The 17,791-nt window shown below is 37.0% G+C and overlaps 1 protein-coding gene across 1 annotated transcript in view; it reads left to right on the plus strand.

The window, feature by feature from the left end:
• LOC136863663 (rho guanine nucleotide exchange factor 11) overlaps positions 1-7,656 on the plus strand; it is a 673,199-nt gene extending 665,543 nt beyond the window's left edge. The window contains exons 15-16 of the mRNA XM_068226029.1: positions 1,943-2,185; positions 5,876-7,656. Coding sequence (XP_068082130.1) covers positions 1,943-2,185; positions 5,876-5,989 — 357 coding nt within the window. The 3' untranslated portion in view covers positions 5,990-7,656. The remainder of the gene's footprint in view (positions 1-1,942; positions 2,186-5,875) is intronic.
• Positions 7,657-17,791: the final 10,135 nt, after the last annotated feature.

Here is a 17,791-nt window from a genome sequence, read left to right on the forward strand (position 1 = left end):
ATAACCTGGAAAGGATAGGTCAAGCAGCAGGGAAACCTTTCTGGACAGTAATAAAGAATCTTAGGAAGGGAGGGAAAAAGGAAATGAACAGTGTTTTGAGTAATTCAGGTGAGCTCATAATAGATCCCAGGGAATCACTGGAGAGGTGGAGGGAATATTTTGAACATCTTCTCAATGTAAAAGGAAACCATCCTGGTGGTGTTGCAAACAGCCAAGCTCATGGGGGGAGGAAAATGTTGGTGAAATTATGCTTAAGGAAGTGGAAAGGATGGTAAATAAACTCCATTGTCATAAGGCAGCAGGAATAGATGAAATTAGACCTGAAATGGTGAAGTAAAGTGGGAAGGCAGGGATGAAATGGCTTCATAGAGTAGTAAAATTAGCGTGGAGTGTTGGTAAGGTACCTTCAGATTGGACAAAAGCAGTAATTGCACCTATCTATAAGCAAGGGAACAGGAAGGATTGCAACAACTATCGAGGTATCTCATTGATTAGTATACCAGGCAAAGTATTCACTGGCATCTTGGAAGGGAGGGTGCGATCAGTCGTTGAGAGGAAGTTGGATGAAAACCAGTGTGGTTTCAGACCACAGAGAGGCTGTCAGGATCAGATTTTCAGTATGCACCAGGTAATTGAAAAATGCTACGAGAGGAATAGGCAGTTGTGTTTATGTTTCCTAGATCTAGAGAAAGCATATGAGAGGGTACCGAGGGAAAAGATGTTCACTATACTGGGGAACTATGGAATTAAAGGTAGGTTATTAAAATCAATCAAAGGCATTTATGTTGACAATTGGGCTTCAGTGAGAATTGATGGTAGAATGAGTTCTTGGTTCAGGGTACTTACAGGGGTTAGACAAGGCTGTAATCTTTCACCTTTGCTGTTCGTAATCTACATGGATCATCAGCTGAAAGGTATAAAATGGCAGAGAGGGATTCAGTTAGGTGGAAACCTTGTAAGCATTTTGGCCTATGCTGACGACTTGGTTTTAATGGCAGACTGTGCCGAAAGCCTGCAGTCTAATATCTTGGAACTTGAAAATAGGTGCAATGAGTATGGTATGCAAATTAGCCTCTCGAAGACTAAATTGATGTCAGTAGGTAAGAAATTCAACAGAATTGAATGTCAGATTGGTGATACAAAGCTAGAACAGGTCGATAATTTCAAGTATTTAGGTTGTGTGTTCTCCCAGGATGGTAATATAGTAAGTGAGATTGAATCAAGATGTAGTAAAGCTAATGCAGTGAGCTCGCAGTTGCGATCAGCAGTATTCTGTAAGAAGGAAGTGAGCTCCCAGACGAAACTATCTTTACATCGGTCTGTTTTCAGACCAACTTCGCTTTACGGGAGCGAAAGTTGGGTGGACTGAGGATATCTTATTCATAAGTTAGAAGTAACAGACAAGAAAGTAGGAAGAATGATTGCTGGTACAAACATGTGGGAACAATGGCAGGAGGGTACTCGGAATGAGGATATAAAGGCTAACTTAGGAATGAACTCAATTGATGAAGCTGTACGCATAAACCGGGTTCGGTGGTGGGGTCATGTGAGGCGAATGGAGGAGGATAGGTTACTTAGGAGAATAATGGACTCTGCTATGGAAGGTAAGAGAAGTAGAGGGAGACCAAGACGACGATGGTTAGACTCGGTTTCTAACGATTTAAAGATAAGAGGTATAGAACTAAATGAGGCCACAACACTAGTTGAAAATCGAGGATTCTGGCGGCGTTTAGTAAATTCACAGACGCTTGCAGACTGAATGCTGAAAGGCATAACAGTCTATAATGATGATGTATGATGTATGTTTTATTTACACCAAAGTATGTTAATACTAGCCTGAATTTATTTTTACAGACTGCCACTGCCCAGTTACTGAATCTGTGTTATAGCTGGCTTTTACTGTTTACTGTATTAACATATTCATTCCTTCTTTCACATATAGAAATCCTCCTTGTCAGAGAACTGGGCAAGTTCCTGTAGCAGAGGCTCATCGACAAATGAGTCATCCATGCGGTACATTGTATACAAGCAGCCTCTCTCTCTGGATCGCTTCTTCATCCATGACATAACAGTCTCGGAGAGTGCCAGCTGCAGATTGGATACGGCCTTTGTATTAGTGAGTTTAAATCGATTCCAGCAAGTTGTAACTATCCACACGTTCCAGGCACCAACAGACCAACTAAAGGTTAGAACGTCTTTGCTGTTTATTGATAATAAGTTTTGAGCTCTAGGGAATGATAAGTTGTTCACCCAAGACATTTCACAGCAAGTGCTCAGGCACTGTACGAAACCTTCTTTTTCATTCTAAGTTTTATTCTGCTCCCCTCCCCACCTGAGTACTATACAGGACCTCTAATATTTTCATCTGAAATATACAAACTGATTTATAAACAATGAGGTAAAATGGAGAGTATCAATCACCAAAGATAACAGCACTTGAGCATGGCTAGGTCTTGGAAGAATGACACAAGTGGAGGAGCGAAAGGACTAGGCTGTGGATACAGTTAAGTGTGAATAACTTTCTACTGCAAGATCAGAGATCTGTAGATTTGAAACTAATTAATTTACATTTCAGAAATTAATACTGTGTATGTCTGCATAAGGTAGACAAATAAGTGACTAAATAGCCTTTAGAAACTTTTGGAGATAAATTATCACCTTTATACTAAATACTTGTCCTACCTTAATTCCATAATTCATTCAAATTTAGTATTGTTTTAAAAACTTTTCCACCACCTAAATCAGCAGCATCAGTCAATGAAATTTATCATGAATATGGAGTTGAATGTGTGCCTACCTTTCTTGGAGGTTATAATGAGGAAAAAATATAAACATTTTTCTAGGACGTTCTGTCTACTACTGCATGCCTATCCAAAGAAACTGCCATATCTATGCAGATTCTCACCACCATCTAGCTAAAAATGAGGGTGTTCTCACCATGCTCAGCAGAAGAGCAAGCTGAATTTGTAAGTACAGTTGAGACTGGATTATACATAACTCGTTCTGCATAATTCTGTTTTATACATACATTTCTGTAAATCACGGCGAATTATAACATAAAAACATGTTACGTAAACTTCACCCATTTATACATAATTTGGTGTTATGTGTATTAATTTTCATTAAATGCAGTTTATTTGTAAGTAATAAATTAAAATAATGTCACTGACATATGCAATTCCTCTGATCAAAACACAGGTGAATCAGAAATATGATGTATTAAAGTATCTCTGTTGGTGATGGGACTTTTAGCTGCAGATGTCAGAGGGATGCGGTGCGGTACTGTAATGAATGTCATGGGAAGTGACCACACTACTTTTAACTAAAAGAGAAACATTATGAGCCAGACACCTGTTTGTGGAATACAGTTCATTTGCACGTAATGGAGTTCAAATTATGCTGTAGACCTTTGAATTTGCAGATGTTACCGAAATACAAGTGAGTTTAAAATGCGGCCATTAGATTTGGCATTGTTCGCAGTGGGACTTTAGCAGCAGATATCGGAAGGGTGCAGTGCAGTGGTACAGTGAAGGTCATGGGAAGCGACCACGTGGCATAAAGCTAAAGTAGAAAGATTACAAGGCACGTGTTCAGGACAGGACACACTTCCGTTTTAACTGTATGCAGATTAATTATACAAGACACAATAAAATGATGCTGACAGCTGACATTTGTCACAATGAGTAATAAAAACTATGGTTCTATCATTAGAAATTTTATATTGCTGTCAGTCGGCCATAGAAAACAGAAAAAGGGAAAATTACTCGCTGGATAACAAAGTGAAATTTATATCACTAAAATTGAAATAGCTGGATATTTTGGAGTTGCTTATACCACACTTTGTGCAGTTATTAGTAAAAGAATTACTATTTTAGACAAATTTTGAGAACATGGGTGCAAAATCAAAAATGTTGATTAATAATGTTGCAGATGTAATATATTAAAAGAACCATCAGTACATATTATGTTGTTAACTTATATCTCTAAAATAACCTGCCTTTAACCTTATATCTGAAAACAGATAAAGTTATTTCAATAATTAGGGTATATGACATAATATCTAAACCTGATTTGTAAGTTGTTCTTAGTAATACGTACAATCTGCTCTTCACCTTGATAAACAAATAACTCAGGTTCAACTGTATTCAACTATCCAGGAGATGGATACACCAAAATCCATGTAAAAAGAAAGATTGTAACAATGTATGAATTATCAAAAATTAAGTTCCAGAAAAGAAGCCATATTTTAATTTCATTGACTGCGAGTTTTAAAATATTCAAGCTTTTTAGGCTATGTACCTCCACATATATAAATGCTTGCCTTTGGCTTTTACATAAAAATTTAGGTTCCCAGAAAGTGACCATAATTTAATTTCATTGACGATTGTCACCGTAAAACCTATCTGTGTTGGTGCAATGTAAAGCACCTTGTAAAAAAAAGTAATTGATTATGAGTGTTATGAAAATGGAGGTACATATCTCTCCTAATGTTCTGTCACCGCATTGTCCTGCGAAGGAAGCCTGCAGTGGTGTCTCAACAGTGCACTAGCCGCCAGTGCCTTGGAAAGATGTGGCAATTCAACTGATGAGCATGGGGCAAAAAACCAGTAGTTTCACGATTGAAAAATCTTAAAGAGCTTGAATATTTCAATGTTTACATTTGAAGAGCCCTGAATCCCAGAAGGAAGAATAAGCAACTGTTATGGAATATAAAGAAGTGAAGGCAACTGCTTTCTTCTCTTATATTTATAGTATAATAGCCTAAATTGTTTCTTTCTTTCTTTCTTAATCTGCTTACCCTCCAGGGTTGGTTTTTCCCTCGGACACAGCCAGGGATCCCACCTCTACCACCTCAAGGGCAGTGTCCTGGAGCATGAGACATTGGGTTGGGGGATACAACTGGGGAGGATGACCATTACCTCAGCCCAGGCGGCCTCACCTGCTATGCTGAACAGGGGCCCTGCAGGAGGAATGGGAAGGTTGGAAGCGATAGACAAGGAAGAGGGAAGGAAGCGGCCGTGACCTTAAATTAGGTACCATCCCAGCATTTGCCTGGAGGAGAAGTGGGGGAAACCACAGAAAACCACTTCCAGGATGGCTGAGGTGGGAATCAAACCCACCTCTACTCGGTTGACCTCCAGAGGCTGAGTGGACCCCATTCCAGCCCTCGTACCACTTTTCAAATTTCGTGGCAGAGCCGGGAATCAAACCCGGGCCTCCGGGGGGTGGCAGCTTATCATACTAACCACAACACCACAGAGGTGGACATAATAGCCTAAATTTGCAAAGACAATTTGAGTTTTTTGACATTGTCTCTAATGTCTCCACCGTCACCTTCGTAGACAGCCTAGGTATCACTAAAAAGGCATGCTAGGGAAAAGACGAGTCAGGTAGTTTCACATTGCTTTTCTTACCAAGTCAGAAGGTGCCATTGCCTTTCAGTCTACCAAGCTCACTAAGATGAACACACCAACCAGCTCTATGAGCAACACCTTCACACCATTCATCACAGGAACTGGCTTCAAGAGGAATAGTGTTACTAGCACCACTCATACCTCAGTCATTCTCATATTGTATCTTTGCTGTTGACTCTCATAGCTCCATAACTCACTGCCCTAAACCTTATTCGTATCTGCTCCTTCAAATGGCTAATAGGTACCTCTAATTATCACAAGCATGAAATTTACCCATGCCTAGCAGAGACTAACATGCTATAGTTTTCCTGATAAATGATCTTTTTCCAGATAATGCATTTTCCTGTTTGATGTCAATCTCTAGGACATCACTCTCCGCTATGACCATTTTGAGTTCAGAGAAATAAATATTTTGTTGCTATAAATTAACCATAAACTAATTAATATATGTTCCTCCACAGCAAACATGGCTTTTAAAACTTCGTGATACCCAGGACAAATGGAAACGGACTCTTCAGCATACTGTTTTCCGCTCACCACGGCTCTCCACGTGTAGTGCGAAGTCTTCGACTTGACCAGTGAGTGGTGTCTACAGTGCAGTATTGCTTATTGTGTGATGTATGGAACAGTTCTTCCAGAATAACGTCCCAAGTCAAACTGTTAGGTTGGATACCAACACTGATATTAGCTGAGAGGTCTATATTTTGATCTTTGTAATAATGATTACATAAAATGGTTCAATGAAATACTGAAGTGTAGATTCGAAACAGATTATTCTAATGTTCTTTTCAGATCTAGTTAAACGGTATTTAGGATTATTATACAAAGTAACTTTATACTGATGAATATTTTCATAGAAAGTAACACAAACTAGAGGAAGTGTTTGGTATTAGAAATCCTTATTAATAAGAAATATAGGGACCTTAAACATATTTTTAGTCTCTAACCAAAACGTTTTTGCCTTTAGACTGAAAATAAACATTCTCTGAGACACACAGATATGTGAGCATTGAACCATGAAATGGTTGCTCTTAAGAGCAGAAGTGGTAAGTTAAAAGGTATATATTTGTTAACTACAGTATTCCACTCTTCTTCATAAAGGATATGCTAGCATATTGTATTTGGCACACCTTCATAATCACTTTGGAAGGGTTAAAAATTCTTGTAATGGAAATTGGGCTCTTCTAAACCTAGGATATCAATAAGCATGTAGGTGTGATTATTTGTGTGTACTTTAAGGCAGAGCTCAGGATGACTTGCTGAGGTTACATGTGTATGATGAACTATTTATCCCCTGCACTTGGTACAACAGTTATTAAGCCATCATTTGCTCATTACAGTCAAGTGTTAATTAGAGATACTACCATGAACTGATGAAAATAATAGAAGAGCCAACTTTATTTTTATACAAAGCTGTAAAACAGCCATGTTAATCGAAAATTAAGTATTTGCCTAAAACAGAGTTGTACGAAAGGAAATAAAATCGTTGATACAAAAGTAATAATGCTGGGAACACTTTTGAGAGTGAGTCAGATTAGAAAATCTTTTTCTTTAAGTGGTGAAAAGTTATCCAGGTCAGTTGCGGCAATTAGGGAGGAGGGGCGAGGGGGGAAGGGCAGTTGCCACGCACTTTGTTGAGAAAACATTACATTTTATTCCATTTTATCCGGCTGAAACTATGAATTATTAAAACAAGAAATTTTTAGAAGCCTTGTTGTCTTATCAGCTCATTATTTTCTTTAATTATTATTAACAAACTTATTAGTGGAAATAGGCACAAAATGTTTGTTGCAACTAACCACCGATTTGTATAGTGCCACAGCAAGTAGTGGACAATTCGCATGTGCTTTGGGGATGGATAGCAGGGGTATAATTTTTTGCCAAGGTCATGGACACTTGAGATATGATTCACCAGCTTGCCGCATGCATTCATCAGTCTGGCAGTCTCTTTAGTGTCTGTTAGTTTCAGATCTAGTTATAGCAAATGCTATACAATTTTGAATTGTATAATCATGCCGTACTTCTATTTAATTGTAATACATGAGTAATATTGTTCTTTTGGTGAAAGTTTTATTGCATAGTAGTGAATCAAAATCTCAAAAACTGTTATTACCACACTTAAATTGGTAAACTGTCAACCTTTACCTCTCTGTGGAAATTCGCTCAGAAAGCATTAAGAAACTTACCATTTTGTGGCTTTTTTCAATTTTAATACCCCACTCCCACCCGCTATATCGCACAAACCCGGGTACTTTTTGTTGTCTACATTCCCCACCCACTCCTAATTCCCAATTGCTGCTACTGATCCAGGTACCATGTGAGGTTGCCTCAAGTATCATTCATTTGATTGCTATTGTGGTAGCACAAATTACCTGCTAGTTGTGCCTAATATACAGAAACATTAAAAAACAAATATTTGGCCATCTAGATAATTTACTAGCATATATCTAATGAGTTAAGCCACATAATTGAAAGTGTGAAACCATTCAGTCAACATAATGCATAAAACATGATGGAGATTAAATTCTTTAAATGAATTCATTTTTTATTTAGCCACTCTCCGCTTTAAAATTCAAAGTGAAAACTTTCGTATACCTCTGTTTATTATTTCAGACATGCTGAATTAGTTGATGCACCAAGTGTTTGTGAGGGGAATACAGCAACTGACTATAATGTGTGCTGTCATCATCTTAAGTCTGGGACAAAAATAGTTTTGATTTGGAATAACTAAAAACGGAGTCCTCAATGTGTTCCTAACTTGACTCTCAAAGACAAATTATTATATAATAGCATGTTATGGAGCTATTCAAAGATCACTAAAGATGTCATATCCAGTATATAACTAATGAAATTCAAGTAAGGAGTCCTAGAGCGTGCTCCTTAGGCCAGATTACCTGTATGTTCTGTACATTATGGTACATGTTCTATGAACAACTTTCCTCTTACATTGCTATAACCCTTATTAGCTATTGTTATAGATGAGACAAATAACCCTAACAAAAACAAAGTTTTTTAATAATAATAATAATAATGATGAGGATGATACCAGAATCTGCCCTTTAAAGAGAATTCTTCAAAGTCCATTTAAATTTACTGAGACGGTGCCTCGTGTATTCTACCATTCTCAAATGCCAACCAAATGTATAGAGATTGATGCCCACAATTCTGCACTCAGGCATTACAGGTATGCAAGGTAGGGTCTAAATTATGGGTTGATTGAGATGATCTTTGAAAACAAGTAAAAAATGAGCAACTTATGTCATAAGGGACACACAGGAATATCGAATTGTGTAGAGAAGTCAACCCATTTTTATGTATTTCTTTTAGACTGCTGAACATTCTCCTCCTCTTGATATCCAGTTAGTCACCAAGCTATTGAACAGGTTACAAAGTTTCTGTAGGTGTCTGTGTACTGGAATATATCTATTTTACAACCTAACATAGACAAGCTCCATTGATTACATTCATATTTCCTATATTGACAACTCTCAGTTCTTCACTTATAATAGCACATTCAGTGTTAATGAGCAGTGTTAGTAGATCATATCCAAGATTCATACAGCCTTCAAGAACATTATTTTTGATTAATTGTTTCTCCATGTGATTTTAATTTATTTTAAAAATATGTCGATGACCATAGGGAGTTCTTTTTGCTACTTGCTTTACATCGCAGCAACTCGGAGAAATCCTATGGTGATGATAGCATAGGCCAGGACTAGGACTAGGGAAGAAGCAATGGTGGTCTTAATTAAAGTATGACCTCGGCATTTGCCTCGTATGAAAATGAGAAACCACAGAAAACCATCTTCAAGACTGCCAACAGGATGGTTTGAAGCCACTATCTCCCAAAGGCAAGCTCATACCTATACGACTTGAACTGCATAGGCAACTCACTCGGTTATTAGGAGTTTGATTTACACATTAGCAGTGAGTGAATACAACAGAAAGTATTTCATCTAATGCTTCATAGTAAGGTTTTCTGGTCCAGTACAGTATTTGCTCAATCAACTTAATCTAGGTTCAGACAGTCCGCTCACACACATTACACTGTAAATTTTGCTAATTAATTGCCATGAAGGGTGTTCTATTGTTTAGTTAAGGAAATTCAATTTGCTATATTCTACAAATTAGGAATTAAAAACCTGGCAGGAATACTCCACTATCAGACCCATATTTACCAATTTAGAATTTAGGGGGCAGCATTTTATGGCCTGAAAGGCCTACAAAACATTCATAAATTTGTTATGAAAGAGGGAAACATCTTTTAAAATTCAATATCGCTACTTAATACTTTTTATCATATAATTCCTTCCAAGAAACTATTATGAAATGCTGTTCTCAAACATAGAAAAATGATATCAGAAATACATTTAAAGGTTAAAACGAATTTTGTAGGGTATCATTTCCTATCTCCAGATATTATGGAACCTAGTAAACTACAAATCACTATTAAACCATGTTTTGCTTTGCTATTAAATTATAAGGTAGTGATTTACTGATTTAACATTTAACTCGATTGGGTGTATGCGGCCAATAATCGCTAATGTCAGCCAGATAACACTTGCAGATTGTTGACATTCTGTAGGTGAATGCGTAGAGAAAAGTGTTGGGCACTTGGGTGGCATGCTTTGGCTATTGAATATCTCCATGTCAGCAATATTGTCAACAATTGCTCCTAGCATCCTTTTGAATTTAAGTAGATGAAGGATGTGATCTTGCAGTTGTATTCACTGAGTGATTGTAAGCTGGTCAGTTGGCATGTGATTTTAAGTTACAGTAACTGTTGCAGAATAAGTGCCTCTAGAGTTAAATTAAGTGATGCACAGAAAAAAATGAAGCACGCAAAAGAGGGCTGTTCAGGAAAATGAATTAATCAAACAAATTGCAAAACTAACTAACCAACTACTAAACTAACCCCATGTACTACAGCCCTGAAGGGCCTTGGCCTACCAAGCGACCGCTGGTCAGCCCGAAGGCCTGCAGATTATGAGGTGTTGTGTGGTCCGCACGAGGAATCCTCTTGGCCGTTATTCTTGGTTTTCTAGACCGGGCCGCTATCTCACTGTCAGATAGCTCCTCAATTCTAATCACATAGGCTGAGTGGACCTCCAACCAGCCCTCAGATCAAGGTAAAAGTCCCTGACCTGGCCGGGAATCAAACCCGGAGCCTCTGGGTAAGAAGCAGGCACACTACCCCTACACCACGGGGCTGACAAATTGTAGAACTAGAATTATTTTTTAAGAAATTCGAGTAAAGAAGTTCACCCCAGCAACCTGGTATTTCCAAGTTCCTTGCTTCTGACTTAAATGATAATAGATCTATTTTCGAACATCTCGGCAAGTTCAGCGGAAAGTGCTGTGGTGTAGTCATAATCATTTAACAGGCACATTAAATTAATTTTTTTAAACAAGAGATGCATTTCATTTTAATAGCTCTTGTTTTTTTTTTTTTTTTAGAGATTTAGGATTATTCTGATAATTCATGCTTAAGAGTGTTGGAATTACAATTAGTTGCAAAAGAAACAGGATTGACAGAATATCTATTGCTAAATATCATACAGATTGAGGGATACAGTAGTCCATGAAAAAGCATTTTATGTCTATGCTGATTCTTAGTATTGTTCTGAAGGTGAATAATTTTATTTTATTTTTCCCTGTTCGGGCCGTCGACCCATGTAGATCTTTTGCCCCTACTGGCACCATATTGTATGAACCTGTATGTGATTGGAATGGCAGTAGTGTGGAATGTTGTGTGTGAGGAAAGGAAGATTAAGGACATCACAAACACCCAGTCCTCAGGCCAGGGATATTAATCATTACAATTAAAAACCCTGACCCAGCCAGGAATCAAACCCAGGGCCACCAGGTGACAGGCGGACACATTGCCCCCTACACCGCGGGACCGGACATTATTTGTATTAATGCTATTCATTCCACAAATCATCAATTCAGAGAAAGTTTTGTTGTGAATTTCCAAAAGAACTGTTATTTAACTAATTATCCAGACTTTTAAAACATCAATTTGGATTTCAAAATCTGATAAACTTGTGGACCTAACTTGCCTGATAAATCCATTAATAAATTAGGTTAATGATTTGTAGAAAGGAAATCATGGTGGAAACTGCACAAGACTGTTTTAGTGCATTTGTAACACGGTCTTTGAAATACCCTGATATTTTTATAAAAGGTTTAGTTTTGCTCCATAGACATGGTTGGTGTAAAAATCTGTTTTCCACCTTATCAAAATGAAGGTAAGCAAATTGGAATGCTGATATTTAGTGGAATATATTGTCATCTGAAGTTAGAAAGCTAATCTGAATAGAAGAATAAGCACAAATAAAGCATGCTTGGTGCCATGTCAGGGGCATAGCCAGCAGGGTTTACTGGGAGTTAGAACCCCCCACACCATGGAATTTTTATGAAAATAAAATAAAAAGAGACTGAAAATAAACAATAAACTAAATAATCATTCAGAGACATAATTGTAGAACCAACAGACCTGTAATCCAACTGTATCAATGTCCTTATAATGACAAGTCATTCATGCACCTTCATTGTGTTTTACCATCATTTTGTAACTACAACCCCCCTCATTGGCTGATCCTGGCTATGCTACTGTGCCGTGTTACATCTATATACATAAAATAACATGTACTGACTGACTGACTGACTGACTGACTGACTGACTGATTCATCATTGCTGAGCCAAAACTACTGGACATAAAGAAATGAAATTTTGGGGATACATTTATAGTACAGTGTAGGTGCTCACTAAGGAAGGATGTTTTGATATTCCTTTGCAAAGAGGGTGAAGGGGGGGGGGGGGGGAGTGAATTTTTAAAATGAGTATATCTATATCCCAAACACTGTACAGTTTAAAGACGTGAAAATTGGTATTTGGAATCTCCTCTAAAAATAAAGAATAATTTTTATGATGATGTTACAGATGTTAAAATTGGTAATGGAATCTCATTTAAAAATAAAGGAACATGTATTTTTTTTCTTTCAGTAAAGTCATGTAACAGGGGTGAAAATAAGTGAAGAAGGAGTTGAATTCTTTTTATAGACCTGGCATTGGTATTTAGAAACTCTCCCCTTCCCCTTTATATCTCAAAATCTGAAGATGTTACACACATGGAAATAGGTATTTGGAATCTCCTTTAACACATATTTGTTTGTTTTCAGCTTGAGAGAGGACTGTTTCTCACATGTGGACTTCCATGTTGTATATTCCAGAGTTAGCTCTGCCAGTAACCTGGTCATCTTAGCCCCAAAAGGCAATACCACAAATGTGGTTTATAGAGAGGTTCTGGGGTAAATGAAACACATTTTTTGGTGAATTTTTATACTTTATGGATTTGCATATAATGTCTTAGTGCAGTACTGAGGAACGATTCATTTTATCAAATTACTAAAACCTTGCGAGCGAAGCTGCGAGTAACAGCTAGTTTAAACATATGAATGGTATAGTTTACTAAGTAACCTATCAATCCTTGTCTTTTTATCTATATAATTTAATTGTGTATTTCCTTGTCTTCTACCTTTGCAGTCCCATATGCTGATCAACTTTATTATTTCCACTTTTTACTACCTGATTCCTACTCTCCTCTGTTTTTCTTCTTTAATTATTTTATTTTTCTAATGATCTTGGTAATATTCCCTTGAATTTAAATCTACCAATCTCCCTTTCAAGGCAAGAGCTTTGATTTCTGAAACAAGGCCTTTATGGATAACATCCCCTTACTTCAACCCCACAAGAAGGAACACAAGAAAAATAAAAAATTTGAAATGCTGGTGCATTTATCTTAATTATATAATAGGGTAGAGTGGTAGTTTGAAACAGTTGATTAGTTGGTAGTTAATTATGTTAAACATACTTGTTATTTTAAATCCTTGCGATTGACAGCATCTTGATGATTTTTATTTTATTTATTTCCTGCTGAATTTCACACCAGTGTGATCTATCTCTTTAATTCAGATGTTGACTTTTTTTTTTCTTTTGTCAGCAACTGAGTATAACAATTGGTTGTGATCTTGCATTCCGTACTCAGGGCTGCAAGATTGAGTCTTACCTCAGTTGAATGACATTTTAGAGTGCTTCAGAGACCTGTGTTAGCAATCTTACTGGCATGTTAAATAGCCCCTTTATAGGAAAATTTCTGATACTCTGTTATGTTTTAAAATTGATAGTAACTGAAAAGACATTAAATATGATTTATTTATTTTATTTTTTAAACATTTTGTTTTGGGATCTTAGGACTACGGTTAATGCTTGTCAGCGTTTTTGGATTTCCGGCATTCCTTTATCTTGAAGGAAGAGAATGCAGTTCTTTGTTCTTTGGACCACTTTACACCAGGCTGTCTTCTCACACTTTCCAGAAGATCCTTTAACCCATGTACCCAGTTCCTGAACTTTCTTCTTTCTTCAGCCAGTGTCTCAGAGATACTGACCAAATCCTCCTTTCAGTTTCCCACAGAGTGTATGTTTACAAGTCATAGGAAGATCAAGGATGCATTATTCTGTTGTTAGACATTAGAGACGCATTGCCATAAAACATGAGAAAAAGTGAGAAGTTTTCAAATTTAGTGTACAGCTCTGCATTTGACCTCAGGTGATATTAGCTCTCAGAATTTTGATGTGGGTTGAGGATCTTCCTCAGCAATTCCCTCTCTTTCATTTGTATCCTCTCTATCTCACCTTGGTGAGTGAGGGCCAAGCATTCAGCAATATATAAGACTTCAGGTTATACTACAGTGGTACAGTAGCAGTATTTAGCCTGTCGTGAGATCGATCAGGACTGATAAGTGGGTTTGTAGAGGTGAAAAGCTGTTTCCTTGCATTTACTGTGATATTTCAGAGCTTCTTTCTCCGATGTATTAAAGGAAATTATACTTACAAGATACTTAAAATTGACATTCCTTTCCTTTTGAGGGCCATAAATCTTTCTCTAAGAAGCAGCCTGTCCTCGTCAGCTGGGTGAAGGCTTTCACTCCATCCCTAGACATATGTACGTAAATCTCTTTCAATTCCCTCGCTTTTCTCCAGGCAAATATTCATTCCTGGCTGACTTCAAATATATTTTATCAATATTTCAATCATATTCAGCCTTATTCACCTCATCACTATTATTATTATTATTATTATTATTATTATTATTATTATTATTATTATTATTATTATTATTGTTATTATTATTATTATTAATATTCTCTCTGTCATCTTAAACCCCTTCACACAGATTGTTTTACCCTTCACTTTACACACGTCTATCTCATACCCATGTTATATACGCATTAAGATGACTCTAAATCGACAGGTAATTTTAGTAGCATTCACTTGCATAACTATATTAATCATTATTGCACCTCGAGCCATTATCTCCTTCTTCCAGGTGTCAGCATCCTTAATATTTAAAGGGGGGTTAGCTGGACGCATGCATTAAGTTCTGAAGCATTGATAAAATATATGTTTGGAAATTTATGAAGATCCATCTCAATTAATCAAACTTGAATGAATTATGAAGTCTGCTGAAGTATCAATTCCACCCTTAAAAATGCTTCACTCAAGCACAAACCTATGGGGCCTTACATACTAATTCATGCAAACAAAATCCCAGAAAAATTTGTGATTTTTCCCCAATTACAGATGAAACCCATAAAATCAAACTAATAACAAAACAACTTTACCCAATTGAAACACGCATATTGCATCACCTATATATTATCAAATTAAATGCAGGAAATTTATATACTTTACACAGTTATATTTTATGCGACTCTTATGATTTTCACGCCTAGAAATATCATTGCTGCGTGTAGCCATGCCATCATCCAAGGGACACCTGTGGGTTTAAGCCTCCATCACTGATGCCTCATTAGCTGAGAGTCCTAGGTTCATCTTCTTTGGGGTCACGCCATGATGTCTTGATCTGCAATCACCTATGGTCAGAAGTTCTGGATGATCCGTGGATAAAATATTGCAGGCACAATGGTGCATTCTGGTTTAGTATAATCCCACACCTCAAGCACAATGGCGCGCTCTGGTAGAGTAGATTCCAGGGTTCAATGAGCACTCACATACATATGGAAAAAATACTGTTTATATGCCTTCAGATAACATAATATGACTAGACCCACTCATAAACTTGAATGGCTTACCCAAGTAGTGGTTGTAGCCCTTGGAGATCGCTACTCGATTCCCAGTTTATTGTAACACTAGCTGATGTACCCGTGCTTCACTACAGGATTCTCAGAAAGACTGACTTTGTAGCTTTCCTAACTGAAGTCAACATAGGTCATTACAGAAATGTGTAGGAAAGTAGCAATTAAAAGCAATGTTATCACTTAAAATACTCAATCAAATGAAAAACCGCACATTTTCTCACTCTTAACAAATAGTACTACGGTGCCGATCTAATAATCCGAAGTTCCAGAACTGGAATGACCAGGCCGCAGACAGCCGTGACCACTCATCTGCCATTATTCCATTAAATATGCATGCTGCTCATTCCAATCAGTGCCTCAGAGTAGGGATTGAATAGCTCAAATGCTATGATGAACCAGTGTGTTATGTATCATTAGTATCAGAAAATTTATGAACCAGAGGAATGGCATGCTAAAGAAGAAAGTTATCTAACTCCCCAGCTACTTCCCGCCAATATTCAGGCAGACTGTTACACTTGGTACGACCGGGTGAGTTGGCCTTGTGGTTAGGGGCACGCAGCTGTGAGTTTGTATCCCGGAGATAGTGGATTTGAACCCCACTGCCGGCAGCCCTGAAGATGGTATTCCGTGGTTTACCATTTTAACACCAGGAAAATGCTGGGGCTGTACCTTAATTAAGGCCAAGGCCGCTTCCTTCACACTCCTAGCCCTTTCCTATCACATCGTCGCCATAAGATCTATCTGTGTCGGTGCGAGGTAAGGCAAATTTTAAAAAAAAATTACTCGGTATGCAGCAGTAATCCTATCTATCAGAGATGAGTGGCAACAGAAGACACAAAGCACATCACAACAAACAATGGTCAATGTAATGTTATTGTTAATACATTTTATGAGCTTTCTATAATGTAGGGCTTCACATTTAGTTTTCTTTCGACTTTGTGATATTAAGGCGCCTTATAAAATTATTTATGGCATAGAATGTAGTTCTTTATTCTCTGACTTTACATACTGATTTTCATTAAATTCTGTTCACCCATTTTCTCGGGACTCGGCGCTGATATGGACAAAAATCCAAATTCATCAATATCGCTGTGATCATAGCCAGTACAGTAACAATGTATAAGACATAAATGATCAGAAATTTAATACTATATAACTTTAGTTATGTAGTATTTATCGACACGATCACTAATAACATAATTATTTGGGAATTAAATTTTAGGCTTTCCCCTAAACTACCATTTCACTCGGCGTGAATAAAACTATTTATAGCTCAGATTATAGCGACTTATTCCCCAACTTTGCATACCAATTTTCATTAAGATAGGGCCACTAATAACAGAAATATTTGGTAATTCCATTCCAGGCCTTCCCCTAAACTATTTTTTTCTCAGCGTGAATACAATTATTTATGACCTAGATTGTAGCGGCTTATTCTCCAACTTCGCCTACAGATTTTTGTTATAATATGTCCATTAATAACATAAATATTTGAGAATTAAATTTTAGGCCTTCCCCTAAACTACCATTTCACTCAGCGTGTATCAAATTATTTATGTCCTAGATTATAGCAACTTATTCTCTGACTTTGTATACTGATTTTATTAAGGTATAACCACTAATAACATAAATATTTGAGAATTAAATTTTAGGCCTTCCCCAAAACTACCATTTCAGTCAGCGTGAACAAAATTATTTATGGCCTAGATTGTACAAATTTATTCCCCGACTTTGCATACCGAATTGTATTAAATTATCTTCAGCCGTTTTCTCGTGATGCGTGTACATACAGACAGACAGACAGACAGAAATTACGGAAAAGCAAAAAGTGCGTTTCCTTGTTACTGTGGACACAACTGATGCAGAAATACCATCCTTTTTAAATTTTGATCAATGTACAGACAAAACTCTTATTTTATATATAATTATAGAAGATGACACGATTACTGACTTCTATTATTCTTATGTGAGTGTCACTGGTTCAATTACACATCACTTCCTGGCTAATCTAACACTTCCAACTGGTTAAAATGACATCTCCTATTACTGTTCATACCTTAATTACGGAAGAAGAATAATTGTTAGAATATAGTCATTAACTCACTAGCGCCACGGCGATCATTGGAATTCTCACCCGTTCTTTGAATATTTTTTTGTGTGAGCTTATACTAACTTTACTAGTTTGCATCCTTTAATAGATATTGGGATTAGAA

The sequence above is a fragment of the Anabrus simplex genome, chromosome 2 (genome assembly GCF_040414725.1).
Source record: "Anabrus simplex isolate iqAnaSimp1 chromosome 2, ASM4041472v1, whole genome shotgun sequence".
NCBI lineage: Eukaryota > Metazoa > Arthropoda > Insecta > Orthoptera > Tettigoniidae > Anabrus > Anabrus simplex.